The sequence below is a fragment of the Anguilla anguilla genome, chromosome 1 (assembly GCF_013347855.1).
Source record: "Anguilla anguilla isolate fAngAng1 chromosome 1, fAngAng1.pri, whole genome shotgun sequence".
Lineage (NCBI taxonomy): Eukaryota > Metazoa > Chordata > Actinopteri > Anguilliformes > Anguillidae > Anguilla > Anguilla anguilla.
This window is the reverse complement of record NC_049201.1, coordinates 57,325,769-57,352,629: the sequence shown is the minus strand read 5'-3', so window position 1 is coordinate 57,352,629 and position 26,861 is coordinate 57,325,769. Positions and strand designations below refer to the sequence as shown.

Here is a 26,861-nt window from a genome sequence, read left to right as displayed (position 1 = left end):
ATTGGTATGGGCTGAATTGGTAGAGAAATGCCCTATAAGTGTATGTATCAGACTGTGTGGATGGTTTCACAAGCAGGGCCAGAGGATTTCAAGATCTGCAATGGATACCTTGCAGCATAAAGTATTAAGAACAGAAGAGGAATGGTCATTATGTGGTCCACTTGTATAGTAATCTATGACCTCATCTAGGTGCATGCATGTGTATTTTAAGCAACGACGCACAAGTGTGTTTTAATTAGTGATAATTTCAGATTAAATCATATATTCATTAATTGATACAATAGAAAATGACAACAGAAAAAGTCATGAACACTTTTTTGGCGTTAATCAGGGCACACCATGCAAATAAGTTTTCAGTGAGTGGATCACTGATAGGTAGAACTCCATCCGCCCTTTGGTTCAGTTTCGTTGGTCCAGGTCCAGGTCCAATGTCAGTACCCTGTGGTTCAGAAAGCAAGAGATTGTCAGGAAATTGTCAAGTAACCAGCCAATCAAGAGATGTTTCCCTCTACTCCCGGATACACTTACATTGGCTACAGGAAGTAAACAAGGCACGACATATATTAGCGGAGGGATATTTATTGTGAATCTTTGCAGTATGTAAATGCAGTTGATATCGTTTGTAAAGACATAGCGAGTTAACTAGTATAGATGTTTCATGTACTCGTTTTGAGACGCGGCCAGTGTCATCCTGTAAATCGAAATGTCGGTTGCTCTGCCAAGAGTACGAAATTCCTTCGCCACAGAGAAGTGAGTCAGCCAACTAGCTAGCTAGCAAGTTATCGCTCCCTACCGACCAACCGCAGCACCACCGAGGTAACCCAACATTAATTAAATAATAGCTTGCATCATACTGCCTTTATGTGCATAGAGCTGCAATGTCGTCTTTCATTAATGTGGCTAGCTAATGGCTTTCCAGTTTCTAACCAGCACCGATAGCTGTCTAGTCGCGTTGTTAGTCAAATCAGCAAGTTCTACTGTAGTTAGCTAGCTGGCTAACAGACTTGTCCATTTTCCATTGTCGTTGTCTTGCGAGCCTAAAGACTGGTTTTAAGTGTATCGCTCACAAATTAATAGCGGCGTTGTGGATATAGGAGTTAAACACAGATACAGACAGTCCTCGTGTGAAGTTAAAACGACTATTATGTTCACGTTTCATTTCTAAACACTTTGCTAGCTGTGTTATGCGCATCACGTGCCTTGTTTTTACGCATGTTGGCAAGAATTCCTTTTTACTACGATTATTGCACCATAAGATGTTTGTGTGACTTGGTCTGTAATCATTTATATTGAGATTTGATGGCTAAAACCTGTGGTGACATATTCTGATGCTGTTTTGTATTTTGGGTCTGGCCAGAGCTTAACATTGAACATTTTAAAGAAACCAGAAAGTGAAGTGGCACTATGGGCAACCAACTTGCAGGAATTGCCCCATCTCAAATCTTGTCTGTGGACAGTTACTTCTCAGACATTCATGACTATGAGTATGACAAGAGTCTGGGCAGTACCAGGTTCTTCAAAGTGGCACGGGCAAAACATCGGGAGGGACTGGTGGTCGTCAAGGTCTTTGCTATCCAGGATCCTTCGCTACCCTTGACCAGCTACAAACAGGAGCTGGAGGAGCTCAAGATCCGGCTGCACTCCTGCCAAAACTGCCTGCCCTTCCAAAAGGCCACAATGACAGAGAAGGCGGCCATGCTTTTCCGCCAGTATGTGCGGGACAATCTGTATGACCGTATCAGCACTCGGCCTTTCCTCAACAATGTGGAGAAGAAGTGGATTGCCTTCCAGATCTTGATTGCCGTGGACCAGGCGCACAAGTCTGGCGTGAGGCATGGTGACATCAAGACTGAGAACATCATGGTGACCAGCTGGAACTGGGTCCTTCTCACAGACTTTGCCAGCTTCAAGCCCACCTACCTCCCCGAGGACAACCCGGCTGACTTCAATTACTTCTTTGACACCTCTAGAAGGAGGACATGTTACATTGCCCCGGAACGCTTTGTTGATGGCAGCATGTTTGCCACAGAGAATGATCAGACGACCCCTCTGGTGGACCTGTCCAGTAACAGCCAGAGGACCCGAGGAGAGCTCAAGCAGCCCATGGACATATTCTCAGCAGGTGCCCTTTTCTTCTCCCAAATATTCAGAACATCTGTGATTTTATAATGGAGAAATTGACCTATTTGTGCTGCATGCTGTCATCTATATGAGATTTCAACAGCAAAACAGTATTTTCTGCTGGTTACCAAATTTTTAAGAGATTAAGAAAACAGTGGCTGTAAATGTATTTTTTTGATTATTTCAATATTTTGTCAAATGTTTTTCAGGTTGTGTGATAGCAGAACTCTTCACCGAAGGAAATCCTTTGTTTGACCTCTCTCAGCTGCTGGCTTACCGCAAAGGACACTTTCAGACCGAGCAAGTCCTCATGAAAATTGAGGACCAAAGCGTGAGAGAATTGGTAATAGAAGAAGCCCTTCTTTCATATAACATTATGGGAAAAAAACAGGCCCTGCATGTCAGACAAAGATTTGTTTTTCTCCCGGAAGAATTTTGGTAATTTATTGCCTTTAATTTAGCCATTTTAACTGGTGCAGTTTCAGTGTCATTGTGTTATACTCTTTCTGTACAGTTGCCACTCCCTGTCCTTCAGATTTTCATGTTTGTTGCTGTTGCTATCACAGCCTGTCTGTCTTTGTTCATGTTGTTGCATTTTGATAAAAAACCATTCAGGTCGCACAGATGGTGCAGCGACAACCAGAGAAACGGCTGACAGCGGAGGAATATCTGAAGCAGCAGAAAGGCAAGGCCTTTCCGGAAATCTTCTACACCTTTCTGCAGCCCTACATGGCCCAGTTTGCCAAGGAGACCTTCCAGTCGGCAGATGAACGGGTCCTGGTGATTCGCAAAGACCTGGACAACATTCTGCACAATCTGTGCGGCGGCGAGCCCAGAGAGAAGGCAGCGGTGGAGTCCGAGACCACCAAGGAGCACGGCCTGGTGGTGCTGGTGTCTGTCATCACGTCCTGCCTGCAGACGCTGCGCTCCTGCGACTCCAAGCTGGCGGCGCTGGAGCTAGTGCTGCACCTGGCGGAGCGGCTGAGCGTGGACATCCTGCTGGACCGTATCACGCCCTACTTGCTGCACTTCTGCAATGACCCCGTGCCCCGCGTGCGGGCCGAGGCCGTCCGCACCCTTACCAAGGTGCTGGCGCTGGTCAAGGAGGTGCCCCGCAACGACGTCAACATCTATCCCGAGTACATTCTTCCTGGCATCGCCCACTTGGCTCAGGACGAGGCGACCATCGTCCGACTGGCCTACGCAGGTGAATGGAGAGAGCCTCTGTGAAAAAGAGTGTGGGATTATGAGAGAGTGCTCATGAATGTAATTGCATTAGGCAAAATGTTATATCAGCTAAATGTATATTTGTTGCTGTCCCTTTAAGGGATTGTTCACTTTCAGTTTAAAAAAATAAAAAATATCATGATTAATATACAAAAATGCTTTTTATGCAAGTGACCTGGCCAAGGGCTGTTCTGCCGCTGCCTGTGCTCAGTTGTAGCATGTCTAACATTGGCCAAGCTAATTATTAATTGAAAATTGAAGTTACGATTATCTATGAAACAGTTAACTATGAGTTGACAGTTGGCAAGTCAAATTTCTTTGAGCCTTAATTTATGGGGGTGTGAAGAAGGAATATGAACTAACATCCTGTTTGTGGACAACTAGACACATTTCAATAGATCTGGGTTATCTAAAGATACTTAGTGAAAGGGAAATTATATTTTTTTCTTACAAACAGAAAACATAGCCCATTTGGCTGAGACAGCCCTGCGGTTTCTGGAACTGGTACAGGAAAACAACCTGAACACTGAACAGGATCTAAATGGGGAGGACGTGGAGGAAGCTCTTCATCCCAATGAGAATTATGACTCTGGTAATACTCAAATACTCCTCTTGCAAAACAAGATTTTAATGTGTGAATGACAGATTTGCTCTCTCTCTCTTAGAAAAAGAAGTTTTACTTTTCTCTTTCTCTCTTTCATTTGCATTTGTTAAACTGTCAGTAATGCATTTTCCACAGAAATCAATTTAAAAAAATAGTGACATAAAAACCTGTATTGCATAAATCATAACACAATACCATGTATTTCTATCCTTTGTATCTGTGTGCATTTGTATAAAGTACTGCATGTGTATCTTTCACATTCAGTTGAGGTCAGACAACATAAAATGCAACAGAACCGTGTTTTATTGGGGAAACTGGCTGAGATTCTATAAAAACAGTGAAGTGTTTTTGGAAGATGTTGTCTAAGATAATACATTTAAGTAGATGCAAGTTTGAGCATTGCCTGTGTGAATGTGCATGTCAGTGTTTTTGCATGTGTGCGCGTGCATGCGCATTGACAGTATTTCACTTCTAGTGGTCTCTGTGTTTTTCTGTATGATATGGTGGCGTGTAGACAGTGCTGCTGTGTTCTTGCCTCCCTCACGCACCCTCTTCCACCTCTGCTTCCTTTTCCTTGCCATTCCTTCTTCCTTCTCTCTCTCCCAATCCCTCCCTGCATGCAGAACTGCAGGCCCTGCACGAGATGGTCCAGCAGAAGGTGGTCACCCTGCTGAGTGACCCGGAGAACATCGTTAAGCAGACGCTGATGGAGAATGGCATCACACGCCTCTGTGTGTTCTTCGGCCGTCAGAAGGCCAATGACGTGCTCCTGTCGCACATGATCACCTTCCTCAATGACAAGAATGACTGGCATCTCCGCGGGGCTTTCTTCGACAGCATCGTGGGTAAGGGTGTCACCCCACTGACCAAGTCCTTCTTCAGCCTGGGGTGCCATGAAGCTAGAGGGGTTAGGTGCAGTTTCCCAGCATTCAAAGATTGTGGATTTTAAGACTGCTTTTTAGTGGCAGATAGGCTAGATGCCTCCACAGGTTACCCAGTGCATTTTTGAGTGCAAACATTTCGCTAGAAAAATGGAATAGCCCCAAAATACATGCAATTCTCAATAAACATATAATTAGTGATTCCCTCTGCTATACCGCTAATCCACAGGCCACTGATGCACTTAAAGAGAATATAAACAAACTGATCCAGTCAGCTGAGCGTATAGCTGTAGTCACATAAGTGTGACTGCATTCATAATGAAAGTTACATGTTGCAAGCATACCAGGAACCTCACAAAGCCTTTATGCTGATTTCTCACTGTCTGTTCAAAGAAATTTCCCTTTACCTTCCTACTACTGTAAACGTAACTTATTTTTTTAGCTGTTGACATTCCCACTAAAACCTGTCTCTCTCCTGCAGGTGTGGCTGCCTATGTGGGCTGGCAGAGCTCCTCTATCCTGAAGCCACTGCTGCAGCAGGGCCTGAGTGATGCCGAGGAGTTTGTCATTTACAAGGCCCTCAATGCCCTTACCTGCATGTGCCAGCTCGGCCTCCTGCAGAAGCCGCACATCTATGAGTTTGTCAGTGATATCGGTAAGGGGCAGGGGCAAGGGTGGAGTCAGGATATCAGTATGGAGCATGGGTGGCTCTGTGGTGTACATAGCATACTTCTGTTATTATAGCTTTTTTTGTTCCGTAATGTATAGTAAGTAGTATATTTGAGCACTAGTTTTGTTTTGACTGTCGGTGGTAGCTGCAGCAATTCATGCAGAGTCAGTTTTCTCTCTTCATCTATAGCAAAATCTCACATGTAAAGTAGGAAACTGAAGGGAAAGTTCAAGGGCCAGGTATCCTTACCATGAAAGTTCCCTCCAGTCAAATGAAGACTTAACATCCTCGACTTCCTTTTGTTTGCATCAGCGGAAAGTAATATTAAAATGCTGTCCTAGCTACCAGAGGCAGTGAAACACATTGCCCACTATTGCATTTTCTAAACTGGATGCATAATAAAATCCATTGCTTCCAAAAGGCCTTTGATTGGGTAAATGGGGATCTCCTTGCGGTGAAAATGTTGAAGATAGAATTGATGAGGTTAATGAGGAAGAATTGGATAGAATTGATGAGGTTAATGAGGAAGTCTTGGATAGAATTGATGAGCAAGTTCTGTAATTCAGTCAGAGCTTTTTTACCATGTTACACAGGCATGCACAGTGAATTCAAGACAGGCTAAATTATGCGAATCTTGTGTTTGCCCTGTACTGGACAATGCCACTGGCATATAGGATTTAAAGAGCTTGCAAAATGCACAGCCTCACAGAATAGAGCAATGGATGTATACAAACTTGCTGCAAGACTAGCCATGGCCGTAGACATGTGATGGGAATTATGTGATGTCAACCGCGAGGGAAATATGAAGACGCTACAGAACAGGCTCGTTAATGTCAAAGGATAGACTTGCATAACAAATATACAACTGGGGTATTATCCACAATTATACATGGTCAAGGCAAATATCACATATATCTTCTGAAGATGGCCTTAGTGGAGTTATATTTGTAGGAATAGACTAGGTTTTATTGTTAAGCAAATGAAGGACCTGCTTTTCTGTGACTTTAAGAGGAAGTGAGCTAGTATTATTTTGACTGTGCCCAAACTTCAAACTTACGCTACTTTGAGATACCAGTATGCACCTGAACCTTATGTTACTCTTAATCAAATGAAGAGTCAAATGCACTCTACCTGTGGCCATTGAAACCAGGCAATTCAGTTCCACTCCCAAAGAAGAGTGATAGTGTTCCTTTAGTGATCTGTATAAAATATCAAATGGAATCCACTTTTTTGTTTTACTGCCCATTCTACAATGACTTGAGAATGAATTTCTTTAGCGAACATATTTCATTTAATTTCCCTTGATGAGGGTCAAATGCTAAAATTTCTAAATAAGCTGAAAGTTTATCTAAATGCTCCTGGTGTTGCTCAATATATAGCTATAGCTTGGGATAAAAGGAAAAGTACCCTATTTTCTAATGATGTATTGTAGAGGCCTGATGTATTGTAAGAACTGCATTTTCTAAGTGAATATTTGTGGTCATTGTGTCTTGTACTCAATTTTTAATGCAACGTACTGTGTAGCCTGTGTGTACATGTATGTACATTATACATATATTTAACATTTGCTTTGGTCACATTTTAATGTATAGTGTCCTGTACATTATAAGTCTATAAGGGCTGAGTACAAATGGAGTAAGACAATCAATCTAACAATCAATGTAACTTGATCCCTTACCATTTATAAGCATTAGTGCTGTCCCTTTTTGTCCTTGGTAGTATGGCAAGGCAAAATGTAATGCCTACTTTTTGTGCTCCAGCTCCTTTCTTGTGCCACCCGAATCTGTGGATCCGGTATGGGGCAGTGGGATTCATCACAGTGGTGGCACAGCACCTCAACATCGCTGATGTCTGCTGCAAGCTAATGCCCCACCTCAGCCCATTCATCACGCAGCCAATCATACAGGTTCGACTATATATTATAGCTAGCAGATGATATTGCTAAACTCTATGGACCAGTTTCACGGACACAAGTTAAGCCTAGTCCTAGACTAAATTCAATTTAGAATTCTTACAAAACTCAATTTAGTCCAGGATTAAGCTTAATCTGTGTCTGTGAAACCAACCTTATGATTGCTAGTTTGCCTAAACATCATAGAAATGAAAGTACAGTTGTTTGCATTTTGCCAAATTTTGTACAAAAATGCAGTTGCAGTAAAATGCAACTGCATGTCTAATGGTGTTAAATACAAAATATTCACCCCAAACACCCATTGCTACATACAGTTTAAGCCTGTTTGCAATAGCTGCGAAGTGTGATACTTTACAGAACAGTACAAGTAGATCAATACACCCACTGATACACCCACAGAGCTGATGTCTGTGGTAATATATTATAACTGAGACCATTTCCTGTGACAGATTGACAAGGAAATCGTACTACTGAGTGTTCTAAAAGAGCCAGTGAGCCGCTCCATATTCGACTATGCACTGCGCTCGAAAGACATCAGCAGCCTCTTCAGGCACCTGCTGTTCCGACAGAAGAAACGCAATGGCTCAATCCCAGAATGCCCCGTTCCCGAAGATCCAGCCATTGCCCAACTGTTGAAGAAGCTGCTCTCACAGGTGAGAGGCTAGAAGTTGGAGGTCAGAAATGGGAGATTAGAGGTTTGTGCCAAGAGAGTGGTTTCTATTTTAATGGAGTTTTACAGACAGTTTGATTTAGCAATGAGATAACCATCTCAGTGTAATTCATAAATGAAAGTTCTATTAAAGCCAATGGCCATTCCACCCCCAGAATATTTTGATCTGAACCCCTCCATAACTTCAACTAAGCTGCTTAAGTAGGAAGAATGGATTGAATAGTTTTGGAAAGCGATACAGGGTGTGGTACTTCTGTTATCAAGATTGTCCTCAAGTGTTCTCTATTGTCTACAATTTGTCCATTAAAATGCCTTCCCCTGTTCTCCCCTCTGCCACACCCCCCCTTCCTCTCCCCACAGGGAATGACGGAGCCTGAAGAGGACAAGCTGCTGGCTCTAAAGGACTTCATGCTCAAGTCCAACAAGGCCAAAGCCAACATTGTGGACCAGAGTCACCTAGGCGAGGGTGCTCAGAGTGGGATCATTGATCTGGCCAATTTAGGCATCACTGGCCGGCAGGTGGACCTCATCAAACCCAAACCGGAATCAGAGGACAAGAGAGGTAGGCTCTGCCTCTGTCACTTCCTGACAAACAAATTGGCTTTATGTTATTATTACTCTTTCTACCCATAGTTCAGTGGTCAGTGAAGGCCAAGGCTACCTGTTGTTCTAGATTAGTCAAGATTTAATTTTTTTCCATGGTATTTTATGAACCAAATCGTATTTTTGTTTGTACATTTGTATGTATCTACTATGGAGTGGCAAGCAGAAAATGTGTAACGATACTTGATATGTCAGTGCCGTGAAAAAGTATTTGCAAGATTTTCCTCTATTAATGCGTATTTGTCACAGTGAATGGTTTCAAATCTTTAGACAAAATATAATATTGGGAACATGAAATACATTTTTTTATATTATCATTTCATTTACAAAAAGTTATCAAACACCCATATCGCACATGGGAAAGTAATTGCCCCCTTAAACTTAACAACTGGTTGCGCCACCTTTGGCAGCGATAACCGCAACCAGATGCTTCCTATAATTTGATAGCCCTTCCTATAATTTATCCCACTCTTCCCCCGCCTATTTATGCTCTATGATCATAGCTGACCTCACTCTTTCCATGTTGACCGACAGGCCGAGTCGTTTTGAAATAAATACAAGTGGAAACAAATAGGCCTAGAAATAAGTACACAAGGAAATTAGTAAAAGAGCCAGAGTGCAAGTGTTCATAATAAATAAAAATGTCAGAAAATAAATAAGGCATAAAATAAGATATTTATTTATGTCCTTGCTTGTATATTTAATCTTATGGGCAGCACGGTGGTGCAGTGGGTAGCACTGTCCCCTCACAGCAATAAGGTCCTGGGTTCGAATACACTGATACTGGGCTTGGAGCTGGTTAAGACTGTTATGAGGCACACACTTGTTGGCTTGACTCCCCTTTTTGATCGTCTTTATTCCTGAGCTTTATGATTGTCTTTCTTCCTGAGCTACATTAAGGAATTTTGTTTTTACCATGGTCACATTTAGCTTGCTGAGTTGGGACTTGCCAGTTCAAGCTGACCCTTAGCTTATTTATTTCCTCACAATAGACATGGCCAAAATTCATATTTACTACATGTAGGGTTAAGGAAACAGCTGAGGTCAGCAAATGACAAATGTTAACGGGAAAAGCAGAGCAGTTTTGTAAAGATGGAAGGCGGGGGGAGGATGGGGGAACAGTCCAGGATGCCTGTGTTCTGAGTTGTATTTGGAAGGAAAGTCAGAGCTGTTCAAGGTGGATTGGAATATGGACCATAGCTGTCACAGCATCTGTAATCATAGGACACAGCTTACCTTTATCATTATTTGGGACACTGCTGGTAAGCTGTGCAGTTACTGTTGTTTGTTTTGATCAAGTGGCACCGGTACTATCTGCCCCTCTCAGATTACACTAGATATTTTTGATAGGCATCCGTGAAGCCTTTTCCATTTGGAGCCTTTGTCTTGAGACATGATTTGCTTTGACTAATATGTTACCTTATCGAACCAAATCATTTACAAATAATGGACATGAGTAGGATTAGAACTTGTGTGTAGACTACTACAGGGATGTATGCTATTTGTTCAAGTTAAACTGCATTAAAAAAGTCAAAGTAAAGAAATCAACACATTGTGGTGATGATGGTCAGTGGTCGCTGCACATCACCTTCCGGGGTCCACAATTTCACAGTTCCTGTGTACAGTTTCCTGATATTCCTCATTATTATTGTCATCATCCTCCTCATGCTTCCACTAAACACAATTCTAGTATATACATTATTTTTTATTGCATTAACAAAGTCTTTATTTTGCCTGCTATATTTTACAATAGAGAATTCACTCACATCCACATTTACATTGAGGGTTTCCAGTTTTTAGCCCCTTCCATTACCGTCTAGTCTGTTTTACTGCACTGAATGACCGTTAGTGTTTTTGTTAGATCGTGGTCTGTGGCATTCTGCCATTAGCTGACTTTGTATTAGATTGACACGTTAGGTCAGGTATGGGCTTGTTTTGAACGGTGTACTTTGAACTGTCTTTTTCCTTTTATTTGTTTACAGACCTCATCATGGCTGCTTCTGGTATACCATTGAAATGAATTTGCCTTGAAGTGCATGGTGTGCTTTGAAATTGTGTGAACAAAACACTCTTAGTGTTTCAATGCACTTAACTCCACTGCAGCTTGTATCAGACGTTTCCTTCTTGTTTTCTGCGTTAAATACAAGCAGAGATTAGCATTTTAATGTTCTGTTTAATGGAAAATGGTTCATTTGAATATATCTGAAATCTCATATGTATGTATGTATATATATATATTCATTTATCATGAAGGTGAGTGTAGAGCTAAAAGAGTTAATGGCTAAAAAAGCACTTATGTCAAGTACTGATGTGCAGACCTTGCAGAAATGTGGAACTCATACAGTGCTGTTGCTATCAAGTGGCTGTTACACAGCAAGAATGAACTGACTAGCCATTGTTGTGATACAGGTGCACTAAATTAGTGGAGTGTGCATTTACCGATTCTAACAGCAGCCTTGTCTTACAGTTGGTATGCTACAGTCGCATGGAAGTGTCCTGTTGGAATGTTGGAGTATTGGTGATTAAATTGACTTAATTACTCACTCATTCATAGCTGTAGACCTTCTTTTTAGATATACCTAACCCACATTTTCTGAGGTTTTTTATGCCATACCAAATATTGGTATATTAAAATATTGGCATCGAGGAATGGAAAACATGAAACCTTACCAAATCTGTCTGTGTATTATTCAACATATTTCTGTTGTTTCAGTGATATTTTAGACAATGTCCACACAAGTTTTTTTTTTCATTTTGGTCACGCATAGGTATTTAAGTTTTTATCACATGCTTGGTATGGCATAAGAAATTGTTGTAAATTGTATGTGTAGAATTAGTTTTTGGATGTATACATTATTCTCATTATTAAGTGTTCCAGTTTCCCATTTGTTGTTGTTTTGAATGACTTATTTTAGTATCTTTAAACACCTTTTTTTCTGCTGAGTGGCACCATTCGGTTAAGGTCACCACGCGGTGGTGCAAAGATGAACCTCACAGTCTTGGATCTAATCCAGACTATGCCAGTGCCAACTGTGGCCGGTGGCCCCTGGCAATTGCGTCGCCCAGCGTTTGGAAGGGTTCATTTGGTTAAGGGTCTGTGTTGCTCTCTAGTGACCCCTGCTGGTCAATCGGGCGCCCGAGGACTGCATGTCAAGCTTGCATGTGATAGGCCTTCCTCCAACTCCAGTCTGTGCGAGCCTGGTTGTAGACTGTGGGGTGAAAATAGACTGGTGAACCACATGTTTCAGAGGAGAACAACAAATGTCGACTTTCTCCTGAAGTGGCATTGGGGATCATGCATGAATGCATTTGTGGATAGTTGGGGTGGGACTTGGACATGTTGGGCGGCAAATAAATAAAAAAAAAATCCTTTTGTTTGTTATGATCTTATAATGGACTCATTATATGTTATCTATTATCAAATTATCTTTGTCTAAAAGTTAATGATAGTTACTTTAACAGTAGGTATTTTAATGTTAAGCAAATGTTCAGATATGATGGTTCAAGGGAGGTTTTGTTTTATCTTCCATGTAGATGGTTGTGATTACTCCTGATTAAAGACATGAATGTTATTTTTCTGCCAGTGGCCAAATTATAAAAAACTGTGTCATCTCCTCTGTATGATGTTTGACCATAAATGAACATAAGGCAGAATTTTTCTTTTGTATAATCAGTATTTTGGCTATTTGTCCATTTTACACTATTTGTTCCAGTTTCTTAACAAATAAACAAATAATACTGTCTGACTTCTCAGTAAATTCAGTAATATCCTTTATGGAAGTGCACAGATAGGGAGCTTGTTAGCACAAAGAATTATTGCCGCCCACATACTGTTTTGTTTATGTGTTTTGTTTCCTCTTGTTTCTGTTTTCCAGCTAGGAAACACACTAAGCAGGACTCCAACATGAACGAAGAGTGGAGAAGCATGTTCGGTTCCCTGGAGCCCCCCAGCGCCACCCCCACACCACCGATGGTATCTAAAGTTCTTGTTCCACCCGGTGGCGAACCAGAGGGAGCTCCGCCTGGAAAGCCCCTGGGATCCGACTCCTCCCCGATTCCTAACCTCCATCATGTTCCATCCTCAGGCCAGGTCGACCGCAGGGCCCACAGCATCACACCCTCCTCTTCTCTGTCTCTCTCCCTTGCTGCCCAATTCCTCCCTCCATTTTTATAATTTATACTTCTATCACTATCTCCCCTTTTCTCTCCCTTACCACTCCTTGTTTGTGTCCTTACCACTGACCATTCATCATGGGCTCATTTACCTGTCTTTGTTCGCATGTGTATTGATCTCAGGCATTCTCTGAAGTTGAAGAAAAAAACAGGCTATTTTTGGTATAAAACAACCTCAAACATCCTCCTCTTATGTTGTTACTCCAGCAATCAGTTATTTTCTTCTTCTTTTATTTCCCCATTTATTTTGGGGTAAGGTTCGTATAGCTTTCAAGTGGAAAGTAATTTTTCATGACACTGTAGTCTTAAACCTCACTGCTGAATCCATGTTTTTGAGTCTTAAGTTGTCAGTCATCAATGCAGTCACCCAGTATTTGTGATCATGGCACATACTGTACTCTCATACTGGCGATCCCAAGTTGATGGCTGTATGGACAGGTCTTGGTCGTATTTACTGTAATTAAAGGCCACATATGGTGCTGTTGCCTGACCCTCTCATATTTTGCAATAGTATGAGCTCAGAATGGCCTTCTGGTAAAGGCCTCTTATTCACTTATTGTGGACACTTACCAAATGACTTGTTGAAGAGGAAATTAAAAAATGATTAATTAGAATTTTCAATCATAATTCCTTTTATGTTATTTTAGAATTTATTAGCCCACTTGACAATTCAAAAGGAACCATGACTTTCCAGGTCATAGTAAGATCCTATAAATTAAAGCTATTCATATTTTTAAAAAAAGGATCTTTCAGTTGAAAGTTTATATTTACAAAGGAACGGAGATAATTTACCTGCACATTAATACACAGTTATCGTGATAGTGTAACTAGTGTTTTTTAGTTCTTGTACTGTATTTGTATGTGTGATTGTTTTACACCTTGCTTTTTTTCAGATGTTGATATTGGTGAGATCTGCTCTGAGCAGATTTTACCCTTGTGGAATTAATAATTTTATATATGCCTAGGAAAGTTTAGCTAATCAGTAAGCCTTTACTCTTAAGATACTCTAAGTAAATATTCTGTTATATATTTACACAGAAAACACAGTTCTAAAGGAATATGTTTTGTTTAAAACATAATTCTACAATGTGCAACATCCATGCCATGGAAAGCTCACAAATGTTAATGCAAAACGGTTGTTATAATTAAGGTATGATTAACAGCACGTGCCATCATGAGGTGCATCAGGTTGTTTTCTTTCTTTAGCCTGGAGCTTTGGTGTCATTAGCTGAAAGCTAATAATAATGATAAGAGGCACAGTAAAAGTTCCATTCCCTCTTGAAGTTAATAACTTTAAGTTGACATTTTGTCGTCATTATTTCCTCGTCCAAAAGATGTTGTGACGTCAATCTGAGAGGGTTTGAACAAAGACCTAGTTGGGTTGTCAAAGAGTTTCCCTTAAGAAAAATTATTTTGATAGATGAAGTTGCATTTGTTACGTGCTTATCCTTATCAGCTTCGGTTTTAACATGGCTACTTCTGTCTAGATATCTGACTGAGAAAATTGAAGTTCAATTTTAGAACTTGTGGACATTGTGGCAGTGTGTTGGGTGAGCCTGGGAGGGACTAACTAGCTTTTGAAAAAGGACTTTTCCTAATGGTGACATCAGTCCACCCCCCACTTTGTCATATTTTCTGTACAGATAATCAGCTTATAGTTAAGATGTTCAGCGATGATCCAGTGGCTCTGACTGTCGGGTTGTCTCCTTGCTTCCCCTGCAGGTGACTGAAGGAACAGGAACCCAGCCCAGAAAGACTGCTCTGCCTGCTGTGCCAGTGTTGCAGTCCATGGGCGGGACTTCCACCTACCAGCGGCGGCTCACCACCTGCAAGACGGAGCTGCAGCAGCTGGTCCAGCAGAAGCGTGAGCAGTGCAATGCAGAGCGCATGGCCAAGCAGATGATGGAGAGCGCTGAATGGGAGAGCAGGCCACCCCCACCAGGTGGGCTAGTGCTGGAGAAATTTAAATAATAATGGTGTCATTTGATGTGGTCTGTGTTACGCGTATCTGTTCCAATTTTCTGACCTCAGCAAGTAGAGAAAAACTGTAATTTCTTTTGTTCTCCTGTTTTAGGTTGGCATCCCAAAGGCTTGCTAGTTGCACACCTGCACGAGCACAAATCAGCCGTCAACCGAATCCGTGTCTCTGATGAGCACTCTATTTTTGCCACCTGTTCCAATGATGGAACTGTGAAGATCTGGGATAGTCAGAAAATGGAGGGAAAGACCACAACCACCAGGTACCTTTGCATGACACCTCACCCCTTACTCAGCGCAGGAGTACAATGACTCTGCTGACCGGAGCAGCTGCTTTTTCTTGTTAGAAACAACAAAAAAATTAAAAATGAGCTGTGTTCAGTTTCCTTCAGCAGTATGCATTACATTACATTACAGTCACTTAGCAGATGCTCTTTTCCAGAGTGATGTACAGTGGTGGGTATGCACTCATCCTTGCACTACCAAATGTGAAATTGAGTTACACAATACTAGTGCTGCTAAAATATGCGGTTGTGTGCTTGATACACTTCTTTGCTGTGAATTCACCTTTCTGTGTATGGGAAATACAAATTAAATACTGGATTATTTTACTGGAGGTGGAAAATTGGGATGTGTTTGTGGTGATCGATCTGGCGAAGGTAGTCAAAGTAGTCTCAGCCATACCTACTGGTGAAGTGAGCACACATACCTGGGCTGTGTAAACCAGTCAGCCCAGGTGTGCTCTTCTGCACAGTATGGGACCATACATGCAGAGAAAGCGCAAGTCTCTGAGTGGAAAAGACTAATCGAAAGTAGCATAGCTGAGGAGCTGGCCCGCCGAAGAGAGCGAAAGCGGGAAAGCTTTGGCTGTGTTTTCTTCGTTTTGTCTTTTTGGTGTCTTAGTTTATTATTTTTGCCTGGAAACCGTGAGGGGGAAGAGTGAAGATTTATGTTTGTTTTCATGTCTGTGTGGGTGTAGAACGTGCTTTCTCTATGTGGCAATAAAACATCGCGGTCAAAACCAGTTCTAACGCATCTCCCTCCCAGGGGTGTCACACATATATATAATATAGATTTATAGCAAGAAGCTGCGATGTATCCCAGGAGCAGGACTGATTCCTTGGTATAATTTTATGTGATTTCAGGTCTGTGCAAACCTACTCACGCATTGGGGGTCATGTAAAAACCTTGACCTTTTGTCAGGGGTCACATTACCTGGCTGTGGCCTCCGACAATGGATGGATCCAGCTTCTGGGGATCGAAGCCAACAAGCCGCCCAAATCTCCCAAAGTTCACCCCTATCAAACCAGGTATTGTCAAACGTTTCCGTAAATTCTTTTCAAACCAGTAATGAATTCGTTTTTTGGTTAACCAGGCACTGTCATTTTTAAGTTTATTCAGAACTCAGTTTTTATCATTTCATTTTGTTTGTTTTATGATGACAGCAACATGAACATTCAGATCTGTATAGTGCATGTAGCCTCAAAGAAAACTACAAGAAATTTTGGAGGAACAGTATATACTGTTATATACTATTCATGCATGTAATCTATTTTACACACACACACACACACATATATATATATATATATATATATATATATATATATATATATATATATATATATACTAAATTCCACCTGGTGGTTGCGTCCCGTCTGTCTTAAGGTTCCTGGACCCGAAAGATGATGGATGCGTTGTTGATGTCCACCACTTCAACTCAGGGGCACAGTCAGTGCTGGCTTATGCCACCGTCAATGGCTCTCTGGTGGGCTGGGACCTGCGGAGCTCCACCAATGCCTGGACTCTTCGACATGACCTGCGTCTGGGCCTCATCACCTCCTTCGCTGTGGACATGCACCAGTGCTGGCTGTGTGTAGGTGAGTGACTGTTCAGAACTTACAAACGCTTTTACCACATGCAAAATGTGTTTGCATTCAAAGACCACTGTCTTGTACACTGAAGTCGGTACAAATATTGTTTTTGCTGGAGCTTGTACTGTTTGTAATGATGATGAATATATGCACAATATAGGATATCAATATAGGCGAGCACCATGAACAGTTCAGTGAAGCATATATTATATATATATATATACTCTACATACTTTTTTCAACATCGTTTTGAACCTATGTGCACCTTACTCTGGCAAAACTGAGTTTTAAAGTTTTACCTGATGAGGATCCACACAGGATAAATAAAGGCTTACACTTTTTGCACATATAAACACATGTATTAAAGCTAGCTTTGAATTGTAATTGTGGGGAAAAAATCTGGAAACTGGTGAAATTTTTTCTTGGCATTTTAATGTTTTTTCCAGATAAGTTTTACATTTACACAACTTTGTGTTCTGATGTACAATTTTTTGATACTTGCTGCTATAATTGTGACTCCTTCCCTAATATCCATCCTTCCTCTTTCCTCCACAGGCACATGCAATGGCACCATGGCATGCTGGGACATGCGGTTTCAGCTCCCTATCTCTAACCACTCCCACCCAGCTCGAGCAAGAATTAGGCGGCTACTCATGCACCCTCTGTACCAGTCTTCTGTCATTGCTGGTGAGACTAATCAAAAGTGAAAAAGAAAATGCACACCTTGTTTTAGCGAGGTGCAGACCAGAAGGACATGCAAGTGAAAGTCGCACACGCTGTTTACTCCAATGCAGATTTTTATCTCCAACGTTTCGGCAGCAAGCTGCCTTCGTCAGGGCTGTAGAACAGCAGATCTCACATATACATATAGGTTACTGGAAAATTGGATGCATCTGTGAGACAGACAATCAAGATCATGTGGTGTTTATATAGATTCACATAGAGTTGTGAAAGAACACACAATCAATTCAATTATTTCCACTTTACATTCAATGTTTTTAGGATCTATTCAATAGGAATTAATTCATAAGAATCACGATCTTACACATAATATGCATTTTATATTGTGCGCATACATTTGGACAAGAGCAGGGCACCTTAATAGAACATACAACAAAGAAGACAGAACCAGGTTACATACTAGGCAAAAAAGTAATCGCATGTTAAATTTCAAACAATCATCCCATAGGAAACTACAACCCTTCTTTCCCATCTTTTCTAAAGGTGGAATTATAAAATGATTTTTATTTTTATTTTTTAACGCGGGGCTATTTGTCTGGATTTCAAAAAAGACACCTGTTCATGAACACCTGTGTTTTGCATGCACCATAGCTTTTAAAATGGCCACTCCACTCCAGTTACATCAGTTTGGGCTTTTTCTTCAAATACATGTTTATTGCCTGATGTTTGTGAAAATCTTCATCTCCAGCATACTAAAACTGAACTTTGTGTAAACTTTTCCCCACATTTCTGCACAAATTGTGTTGTCTAAATAATTACTTTACAAACTTACACAATTTTTTTTGCGTGAGTAGGTTTGCAGAGACCTGAAATCAGATTAAGTTACACCAAGGAATCCATCCTGCTCCTGGGATACATCATAGCTTCTTTCTATAAATCACAGCCTTGTTCTGGCCTTTTTCAGTTACAGCACAACTGAATTAGACAGATCCATAAACATTTACTCCTAAGTCTTTTGCAAATTGAATCAAATATAAATGTACTCTTTAACATTTATGCTGCCCTTGATAACTGATAAAGTATGAATACTAGAGTTCAAAGCTTTTCAGGGAACTTGAAGATATGTTTCTGTTATGCTTTAAAGCTGTCCAGGGGAATAATGAGGTGTCCATGTGGGATATGGAGACAGGAGACAGGAAGTTCACTCTCTGGGCCAGCTCTGCCCCTCCCCTCTCTGAGATGCAGGTCTGTATTTCATCACATTGTCTGTCCTCATCCCAGATTTAAAGGAATTAAGTGATGTGCACTTTTGGTGTTCCAAGAACTGTCAGTGATCTCATGGTTCGGTGGAGGAGGATGTGGAGATGGTGGGAGTCAGGATAATTTCAGAATTTTGCATGTAAGTCTTGGCAACTTTGGGAATTTATATTTTTGAAGTCCTGCACAGTCAGCACAGTGAATTTTCAGCTTGGATCACATCCATCTTTACAATTATTATTAGAAAGTGATTCCTAATCTTTGAGATGTAGCGCTAGTTTTTAGAAATCTGCATTGCCATGTTCTCTAGCAAGCATACAAGATGTATCTAATGTTATTGCTACATTTGTATGTATGCAATGCTTCAAATACTACCCTTGCCTGTGTGCAGGGCCTATCCGTGCAAACCTGAAATGAACCAAGTGCTGAGGAGTCTATCACACAAAATGAATGAGCTGCTGCCAACACATGAGCTTAATTTAATTTCAGACTTTCTATTTTTGCATCAAATAAGTCCTCACAATGATGCTGATGAACTCCTGTTTTCATGCTTTATTTGGCACCAGCAGTGAAGTTTCAAGCCTATTTGCTCTTATTCTAATTTAACCAACATACACAAGATTGCCATCTTAAATACCCACAAATCACAATTTAGTAGTCACATAAATCCCCAAAAATTTACATTTTAATTTTTAATAAATTTGCACAAATTTCTAAAAACCTGTTTTCGCTTTGTCATTATGGGGTATTGTGTGTAGACTGATGAGAATAAAAATAAATGTAATCAATTTTAGAATAAGGCTGTAACGTAACAAAATGTGGAAACGTGAAGGGGTCTGAATACTTTCCGAAGGCTTTGTATACACATACATACATTGTATAATACACTTTAAACATAATGGTGTTCTAGAGCATTGACTACTCTAGGTATGTTTTTTTTTTTTTTGTCTGCATGTTGGTAGCCCTCGCCCCACAGCGTACACGGGATATACTGCAGCCCTGCTGAGGGGAACCCCCTTCTCCTGACCGCTGGCTCGGACATGAGAATCCGGTAGGACCTCCACGCACATACTTATCTCTTATGATCCTTATGACACTCAAAAGTGTTCATTCAGTATACAACCAAACTCGTAAACTGGTATACTGTGTATTCAGTTTAAATCTACAATGTTTATATTCAGACAATAGAGAGAAAGTAAATGAATAATTTACTATGTAAATACAAATAACCGCATTAGGGATGTACATTTTCATTCATTTGATATTCAAGAGTTTTATGGATCCCATGATGGAACATTGTAATAACTGCACCTGGTTTTTCTATGCACTGCATGAATCAGTTCAGTATAAATAACTCTCTTCAAAGACAGAGGTGTGAGTCTAAGAGTTGATTTGACAGACTGTTTAGGGTAGTTTGGTGTTCATGTGTGATTTGTTCCGTTCAGATTCTGGGACCTTGCCTACCCAGAAAGATCCTACATTGTAGCAGGGGGAGCTAATGACTCTCTTCACTGTCCATCGGTATTTTACAACCGCAAGATCATTGAAGGAACTGAGGTTGTGCAGGTTGGTGGAAGTTTCAGTTCTCCTCGGTTCAGTTCAAATTAACTTACATTATTGGCATGACAACACATTATGATGTTTTATGTATCTCTGAGGTTCTGCTGTACTAATATTAACCACAATGCATGGATGGAAAATACAGAAGTAGATGTTTTACAGAAAATGTATTAATTTGAAGCTGGTGCTTGTTGTGTCCTTTCGTTTGTGACAGGAAGCCATATATTCTGATTCCAGTATTGCACATTTTCATTCTCTTCGATGGGCAGTTTTTGAACTGTAGATGTTTGGAGTTTACTTAATTGAAATTGATTTTTCTGATAATTGAATGAAATAATTTTCTTTTCTGTATTATAATTGTGGCTTTTTTGCAATTCATAATTAAGCGCAACTCTGTCTCTACTTGCAGTTACCCACAGTGGTAGAATAAATGTATCCTCATTAAAGAGTCAGGAGTACCTAGCTGTACTCACTACTTAATCAATTTCCAGCATTTTGCTATTTTTAGGTGTACTTCATTACATGGCACTTGTTGATTGTGTTTGTAAGGTGTGATCCTGAGGCTGGTTGGTGTACCGTAAATGGGTGTTAGTGCTCTCCGCCCAACTATTGGATTTGTAGGTTATTTTTAAGAGGGGTTTGTTTTTTTGGTGCACTGTCCTCTTCTGGATTTTGATGAAGAATAGATTTCTACATTCTGCCCAGCATGCATTCTTTTTTGGGTTACATTTGCTTATTCCTGTATTCGGGGTTTCAGTTAGATGTTTGTCCTGTTTGGCATAAATGCTTATGACTGACTATGAATGCTAATTAAGAATGTGATATAACTAGGACCCTTCCCAGAAGGCATTGCCATATTATTACTGTTTACTCACAGGAGATCCACAGCAAGCAGAAGAGCGGCTCCACAGAGGACACCCCACGGCGAGGCCCAGAGTCCCTGCCTGTGGGTCACCATGACATCATCACTGACATTGCCACCTTCCAGACCACACAGGGCTTCATTGTTACTGCCTCTAGAGATGGCATTGTCAAAGTGTGGAAATGAATGCTGTTTATAGACTAGTGTTCTACAAACTAGTGTACATAATATAAATCAACGTAATATAAAGAACAAGCATTGAGAATCAATGCTACAAAATTGTACTGAGGATGGTAGTTCACTGCCTATATGTATTATATTTACTGCTACTGATATTGAGCTTCAGACTGTAGTACTAATAAATAAATAAAAATTGGTTGAGTTTAAGAATGCGATTTGTTAAATAAACAGAATATACCACATTAGTCTCATGTTTGGTGAAACAACCACAATTTGTTTTTATTGTATTTCTCTATTCTCGCCGATCTCTATAGTAATTTACTATTTAATACCCAGCTAACACAAAATGATTTCACAAGGTTACTGGAATGTTTTGCCAATGTTATGTTATAACATGTTATAACATTGATACTAAATTGCAGCAACATTGTGAGAATGTTTTGTATTAGCTGTTAGTAGATAAGGAACAATTATGTCAAAAATGATGCCTGTAATTTATAATTTATGAAGGTGTATACCATTTGCACTTGTATGTCGCTCTGGATAAGAGTGTCTGCTAAATGCCTGTAATGTCATGTAATGTATGCAAAACAGCATATGTAATGTTAATCTTGTGTATGAATTTTAAACAGAAGTGAGTGATGTATTTTACAAATGAAATTATTCAGAAAATAGCCAACTTCACACTGGTCCGTTAAAAGAATTATCCATCTAGTGTTTCAGGATTTCCTGGAAGTCAAAAGCATGAAGTTTCTTGGCTAAAATTAAGTTTTTTTTTTTCATGATCCGTTTGAAAAACTACCTGGAACTACAGTTATGTAATTAAATTTTGCACATAATACTAGGCAGTATATCACACTTGGGAGATCTGTAATACTCATCAGTCTGTCAAGCTCCTTCCCAGCCAATCCAACCCCAGTGGGATTTAAATGGTAATGCAGGTTGAAAAAAGTTTTAGACAGGTACCCTAGTAAAAAAAACAAAAACTCCTACTTCCTGTCAGATTTATGGGACCCAAAGATAGTTCCACCTCTTCCTCTCAGTGGGACCTCTTAAATAGGGTGTACTTCCTGAAAAGTGTGCTCCCTAATGAACGCAAAGTATGTCATAGCGTACTTGCCTACTATTGACTATATAAGTTAAGCTGTTTCAGTCACAGCCGTAATTAACTGGTGTCGCTACATATAATCCATGAATAAAAAAACAACATTTGTCATAAATATGCTGACATATGAAGTATGTAAATTTGATGCAGGATCTGATTTGCGTCATCAAAACTTCAGAGAAACAACATTTCCCCAAACAGGTGGTTTTGTTGGGCGTTAAATAAAAATAGTCTGTCTCAGGTAATAAGTGAAACTGGGGCTTTGTCAGGTGATTTACATATTAAAAGATACACTGTGGAGGACTACACTGCACATGATCTTCTAGCATTGCAGGAGCATAGCCCCTTATGCCTGAGCCTGTACATTCATAAAAGCAGAGACCATTGTTTCTTGTCTGGTCAGATATTTAAGTTAATATTTGCTTTAGTTTTAGCTGGGGTTTGTACACAAAAAAGAGACTAAACCAAATTAAGCAAATACATATGCCACTACAATTCTTAGTTGCTTGATTAGTACAGCTGGTTTAATATATACATATGCCTATACACTGTGCTATTGTGTTTCATCTGAGAATATCAGATGCAGATCTCCCGACCAGAACTCAGAAACAGAAATCCCATAGTGCATTGATCTATTGTTTCTAAAAATAAAACACCACATCTTTTCAAATGTGAATTACAAACAGGAACTAAATTATAATGTCCCCATGTACGTTTTGAGTTTCCAGTATTTTTTTTCCAGTGCGGGTTCCCTTTATTAAAGTTAAAAAAAGAAACTTTTCAAGCAGTTTCACCATTCATATTTAGTTGAATTTCTCATTAAAAACTCCTAGTAGGGAACATATATGAAACCGGATTCCCTTATTTATTTTCTCACTCTATTCACAACCTAATTTCAGATGCTGCACTGTAACACACAGGCTAAAGAAAGAAAGACAGAAAACTGATATCGGTATGGTCTGTAAGTTTTAAGTTTATTGTGCATGTAATGAATGCATTTAGGACTGAAAACTGTGCTGCTAAAATCCACAAGATTAGGGGTTTCCTTTAGCTTTCTGAGATTAAAGAATGTTTCCAATGTTTCACTCCTGTATCCAAGCATACTTCACCTGCAATTTATTTTACAACATAAATGCCAGAGCTGATGGTTATATTTCTGAATATTAAGCAAGAAAGATAATTTGTACAGTAGATGATTGAATGGTTGAATGAATAACATTACATGACAGGAACTCACAGGAATATATTGACTCATGGTTTATGGCCGAATGTGGGATTACCTCACATTAAATTATTTGTGCAAAAATATAGGCTGAATTACTAATGCTGTAGAATTGTGAACTATTGAAAACATTCAAAAGCTCATGGCCATTACTTTACATACTGATGAACATTACATACTTCGCGTCCTTTTTCTGTCCAATTTTAGCACCAAAGACGAAGATTGCGATTTCTAATAGTAAGAAACTCAAAGGCCACCGCTGGATAGTTAAACAATAAATGGAAAATGTAAATGATCCAAATGGTTATCTTTTTATAAATATATCCCTGATACCAGACAATGTCCCTAAAATAGGGACATATTTACACTCATGAAAACAGACAGCCAACAGTAGGTTTCAACAGGCAGTTAGTTTCTCATATTCCGTGAAGTTTTAAACAATCAGTGTAGAAGTACCCACTGGAGCAGTGCACTTTTCCATTTGATAATTTCACACAGTTTCAGATAATTTCAGACAGCATAACAGCCCATAATAACATTCAGACACAAAGGATTGTCTCAGTGTATAACATTGATTGTAATCAAAAGGTAGTCAAGTAGCAATATTGGTTCTTTGTACTTATATTGACAGGGATTTTAATATTTCATAATTATATACTGTACCGTGGCTTCAACAAAATAAAACAACAACCATAATAAAGCAAAACATCTCCTTTTACCAATTAACTGTCTTCTTCCACAGTACTATGTCTTAAAGGTCCAAGAAACTGAAATCTATGAATTCTTTGCTGACATGCTGTTTTAATACTTTTTCCGTATTCACAAACAGCCAAGAAATATTTTTAAATGATTTTTAAAAAAAAGAAAACAAATAAAAGCCCATGCCGAAATTGGCTTGCTTTCCCTTTTGCCAAATGCCAGGTTTTCAGTGGGCGGGGTTAACTGGACATTTTTACATAGCAAAAACTTATTTATATATCTGCATGTGATATGTAAATGATGCTCTTGCCACTTCTGTGTGGGTAAGGCAAGCTAAGTTGTATCCAGCACCTGAAACGCTAACATATTTATTTCATATTTATTCAAGAGGACTGGATGCCATTACCTATTATGCAAATCCAGTAAAAATACACATAATAAACTATCTAAATGAAAAAAACTACTTCATACATATTCATTTTGTTATATTAATATGGCCTCTTTTACAATGTCAACTATTAGATTAGGAACACGTTTGGAATTCCTTAATCATGCCCATTAAGTGCAATGGGGCAAACGTCACTTCACAGTTGCCAACTGCTTTCCTAACGGGTATTCTGCTTCCTGCGACTTGAGTTACAACTGTGAATATATACGGATTGCTATAAATGGTGATAGGGACAACCCTTTCTCATATTAACCTCAAATATGCAAGATAGGACTTCTATAATATGATCTAAAGTAACGACAAGTTCCATTAATCTCTACGGTGGTTGATACATGTCCCCATAGCTAATGCTAGTGCTGGGCGAATCCTAACACATTTGAAGGCACAGAAAAAAAATGCAGAAGTACTTAAAAAAAATAACCCCTGAAGGTTAACAAGGACATTTTTGCCAATATCTATTACGCGAACCCAGTACTCTCACGCTAAAGCCTAGTTTATGCGGCTTTCTTTCATTTTGTCTGGTTGTGTGAGGCTACTGCTACAACTGGCTCTAACCTAGCTAGCAAGGTATGGTTTACACATATGACCTGTCTTATGGATATGAATGTTAATGAGTGCAGGATACATGCCTACTCTGTCCTTGTCTGCTGAACAGGTCTCAATAATCTAATAGTGTTCATTACAATTTAATAGTTATAACTGGGTTAAAATCTTGAAAGAAATATTAAGATGACAATTAATTGTCACTCCTGGGGAATATAACCACAATTTGAATCCAGTTGCCTGGACCTTTAATCATAATTATTAATATATGAAATACCAGATTTTCTGATCACATCTGTAAACATAAAACATTGGGGTGTAATTTAATAGGCTAAAGTTAACTGATTCTGGGGTCTTCCTTATCGTACTCTCAGACAGAGTACCTCACACGCCTCTTGAGTTTCAAACCTATTGTCGTTCCCACCACACCCGCCATACCAGAAGCGGGAGCACTCATTCTGCTTCACGTCGAAGTACCATTTGAGGGTGTAGTTTCCACAGCTGCCTTCATCCTGCTGTAGAGAACACACAGCTGTGGAGACCAAACAAGAGCCAAGATGACCATGTGGGACACATACTGTACCAATCCATTCATTTGAGACAAAAATCAGCTTGGGATCTTTCATACCTTTGACTTCTGGTTTACATTTGGCTGTAAGAGACTCAATATATCATATATATGTAGGCCTACTGTATGTGACAGACAAAGTATGTAAAATGTATGTACATATTACTGCTACCACAACTACTACTACTACTACTACTACTAATGCTAATAATAACAATAGTATCATCATCATAGTGTAAATATGACTACAAATTGAATGCAAATGTGAATCTGACTGGAAATGTGCATAGAAAATATTAAAATGCAAATGACTACATCTCACCTTTACTACTACTACTACTTAGTTGTCCTACATCTTCAGTCCCCTGGAGTACAGCTGGAACTGCAAACACAAGCCAAAATCAATTAACCACAATAACACAGCAGATATAATTACATTAATTACCTACTACTCAATCACAACTAAAAACCAGGAAAGGTGGAATCCCAGATTTAGAATTTTGTACCTAATGAATGCAAAATAATTTGGTGAACTGAGGCTCTTATGATTTAGTCACAGTTTTTATTTGTTTATTCTTTGTACTTTAAGAAATACACTGTACGTTTATGTTAATACCTTGTCATATGCACTGAGCTGCCTTCATCTCACTGAGACACAGTGATTCAACAAATGAAGACAAAAATGAACGCAGTATATTGCCTCTTTTCATTGTCATTTGAAATATTAATGTACCAAAAGGTACTGTTGAACCTTGCATATAAATTGTTTTCACAACGGTCAATTTAAAATGGTTACAATAGCTTTAATCTAAGTATTGTTATTTGTGATTAGATAATATTTAAAATAAATATTTTAAATTAAATAAAACATTTCCTGATATTATAGGGATATAGAAATATCAAACATGATCAAGATTTACTATCATTTTGTTAAATTGTATAGAGTGAAAATAAATGTGTTGTTTTTGTTGGTATATTTTATATTTATTGCATTATTTAAACTCTCACAATGTGAAAATGAAAA

At 39.4% G+C, this 26,861-nt stretch overlaps 2 protein-coding genes across 7 annotated transcripts in view; one reads left to right on the top strand and one right to left on the bottom strand.

The window, feature by feature from the left end:
• Positions 1 to 520: 520 nt before the first annotated feature.
• Positions 521 to 21,936, top strand: pik3r4 (phosphoinositide-3-kinase, regulatory subunit 4). Of its 4 annotated transcripts, none has more exons than XM_035432062.1 (21): positions 521 to 816; positions 1,358 to 2,122; positions 2,331 to 2,464; positions 2,737 to 3,328; positions 3,806 to 3,940; positions 4,576 to 4,797; positions 5,315 to 5,488; positions 7,264 to 7,409; positions 7,865 to 8,068; positions 8,446 to 8,647; positions 10,671 to 10,691; positions 12,564 to 12,778; positions 14,584 to 14,803; positions 14,936 to 15,101; positions 15,984 to 16,148; positions 16,507 to 16,718; positions 17,268 to 17,399; positions 18,538 to 18,638; positions 19,613 to 19,701; positions 20,096 to 20,216; positions 21,088 to 21,936. In XM_035432062.1, exons 2-21 carry the CDS (start codon positions 1,405 to 1,407, stop codon positions 21,256 to 21,258), a joined length of 4,140 nt encoding a protein of 1,379 aa, XP_035287953.1. In that variant the 5' UTR covers positions 521 to 816; positions 1,358 to 1,404; the 3' UTR covers positions 21,259 to 21,936. The 4 variants fall into 4 exon arrangements, with proteins under 4 accessions (XP_035287953.1, XP_035288121.1, XP_035288217.1 ...); XM_035432230.1 differs by having other exon boundaries at positions 522 to 816; positions 12,564 to 12,661; XM_035432326.1 differs by lacking the exon at positions 10,671 to 10,691 and having other exon boundaries at positions 522 to 816; positions 12,564 to 12,661.
• A 1,370-nt stretch (positions 21,937 to 23,306) lies between these two features.
• LOC118234892 (collagen alpha-6(VI) chain-like) overlaps positions 23,307 to 26,861 on the bottom strand; it is a 50,723-nt gene continuing 47,168 nt past the window's right edge. For all 3 annotated transcript variants that reach the window (XM_035431781.1, XM_035431858.1, XM_035431948.1), the window contains 2 exons: positions 26,160 to 26,219; positions 23,307 to 25,801 (listed from right to left, as the gene is read on the bottom strand). In XM_035431781.1, the coding sequence (XP_035287672.1) occupies positions 25,629 to 25,801; positions 26,160 to 26,219 (233 nt within the window). In that variant the 3' untranslated portion in view covers positions 23,307 to 25,628. The remainder of the gene's footprint in view (positions 25,802 to 26,159; positions 26,220 to 26,861) is intronic.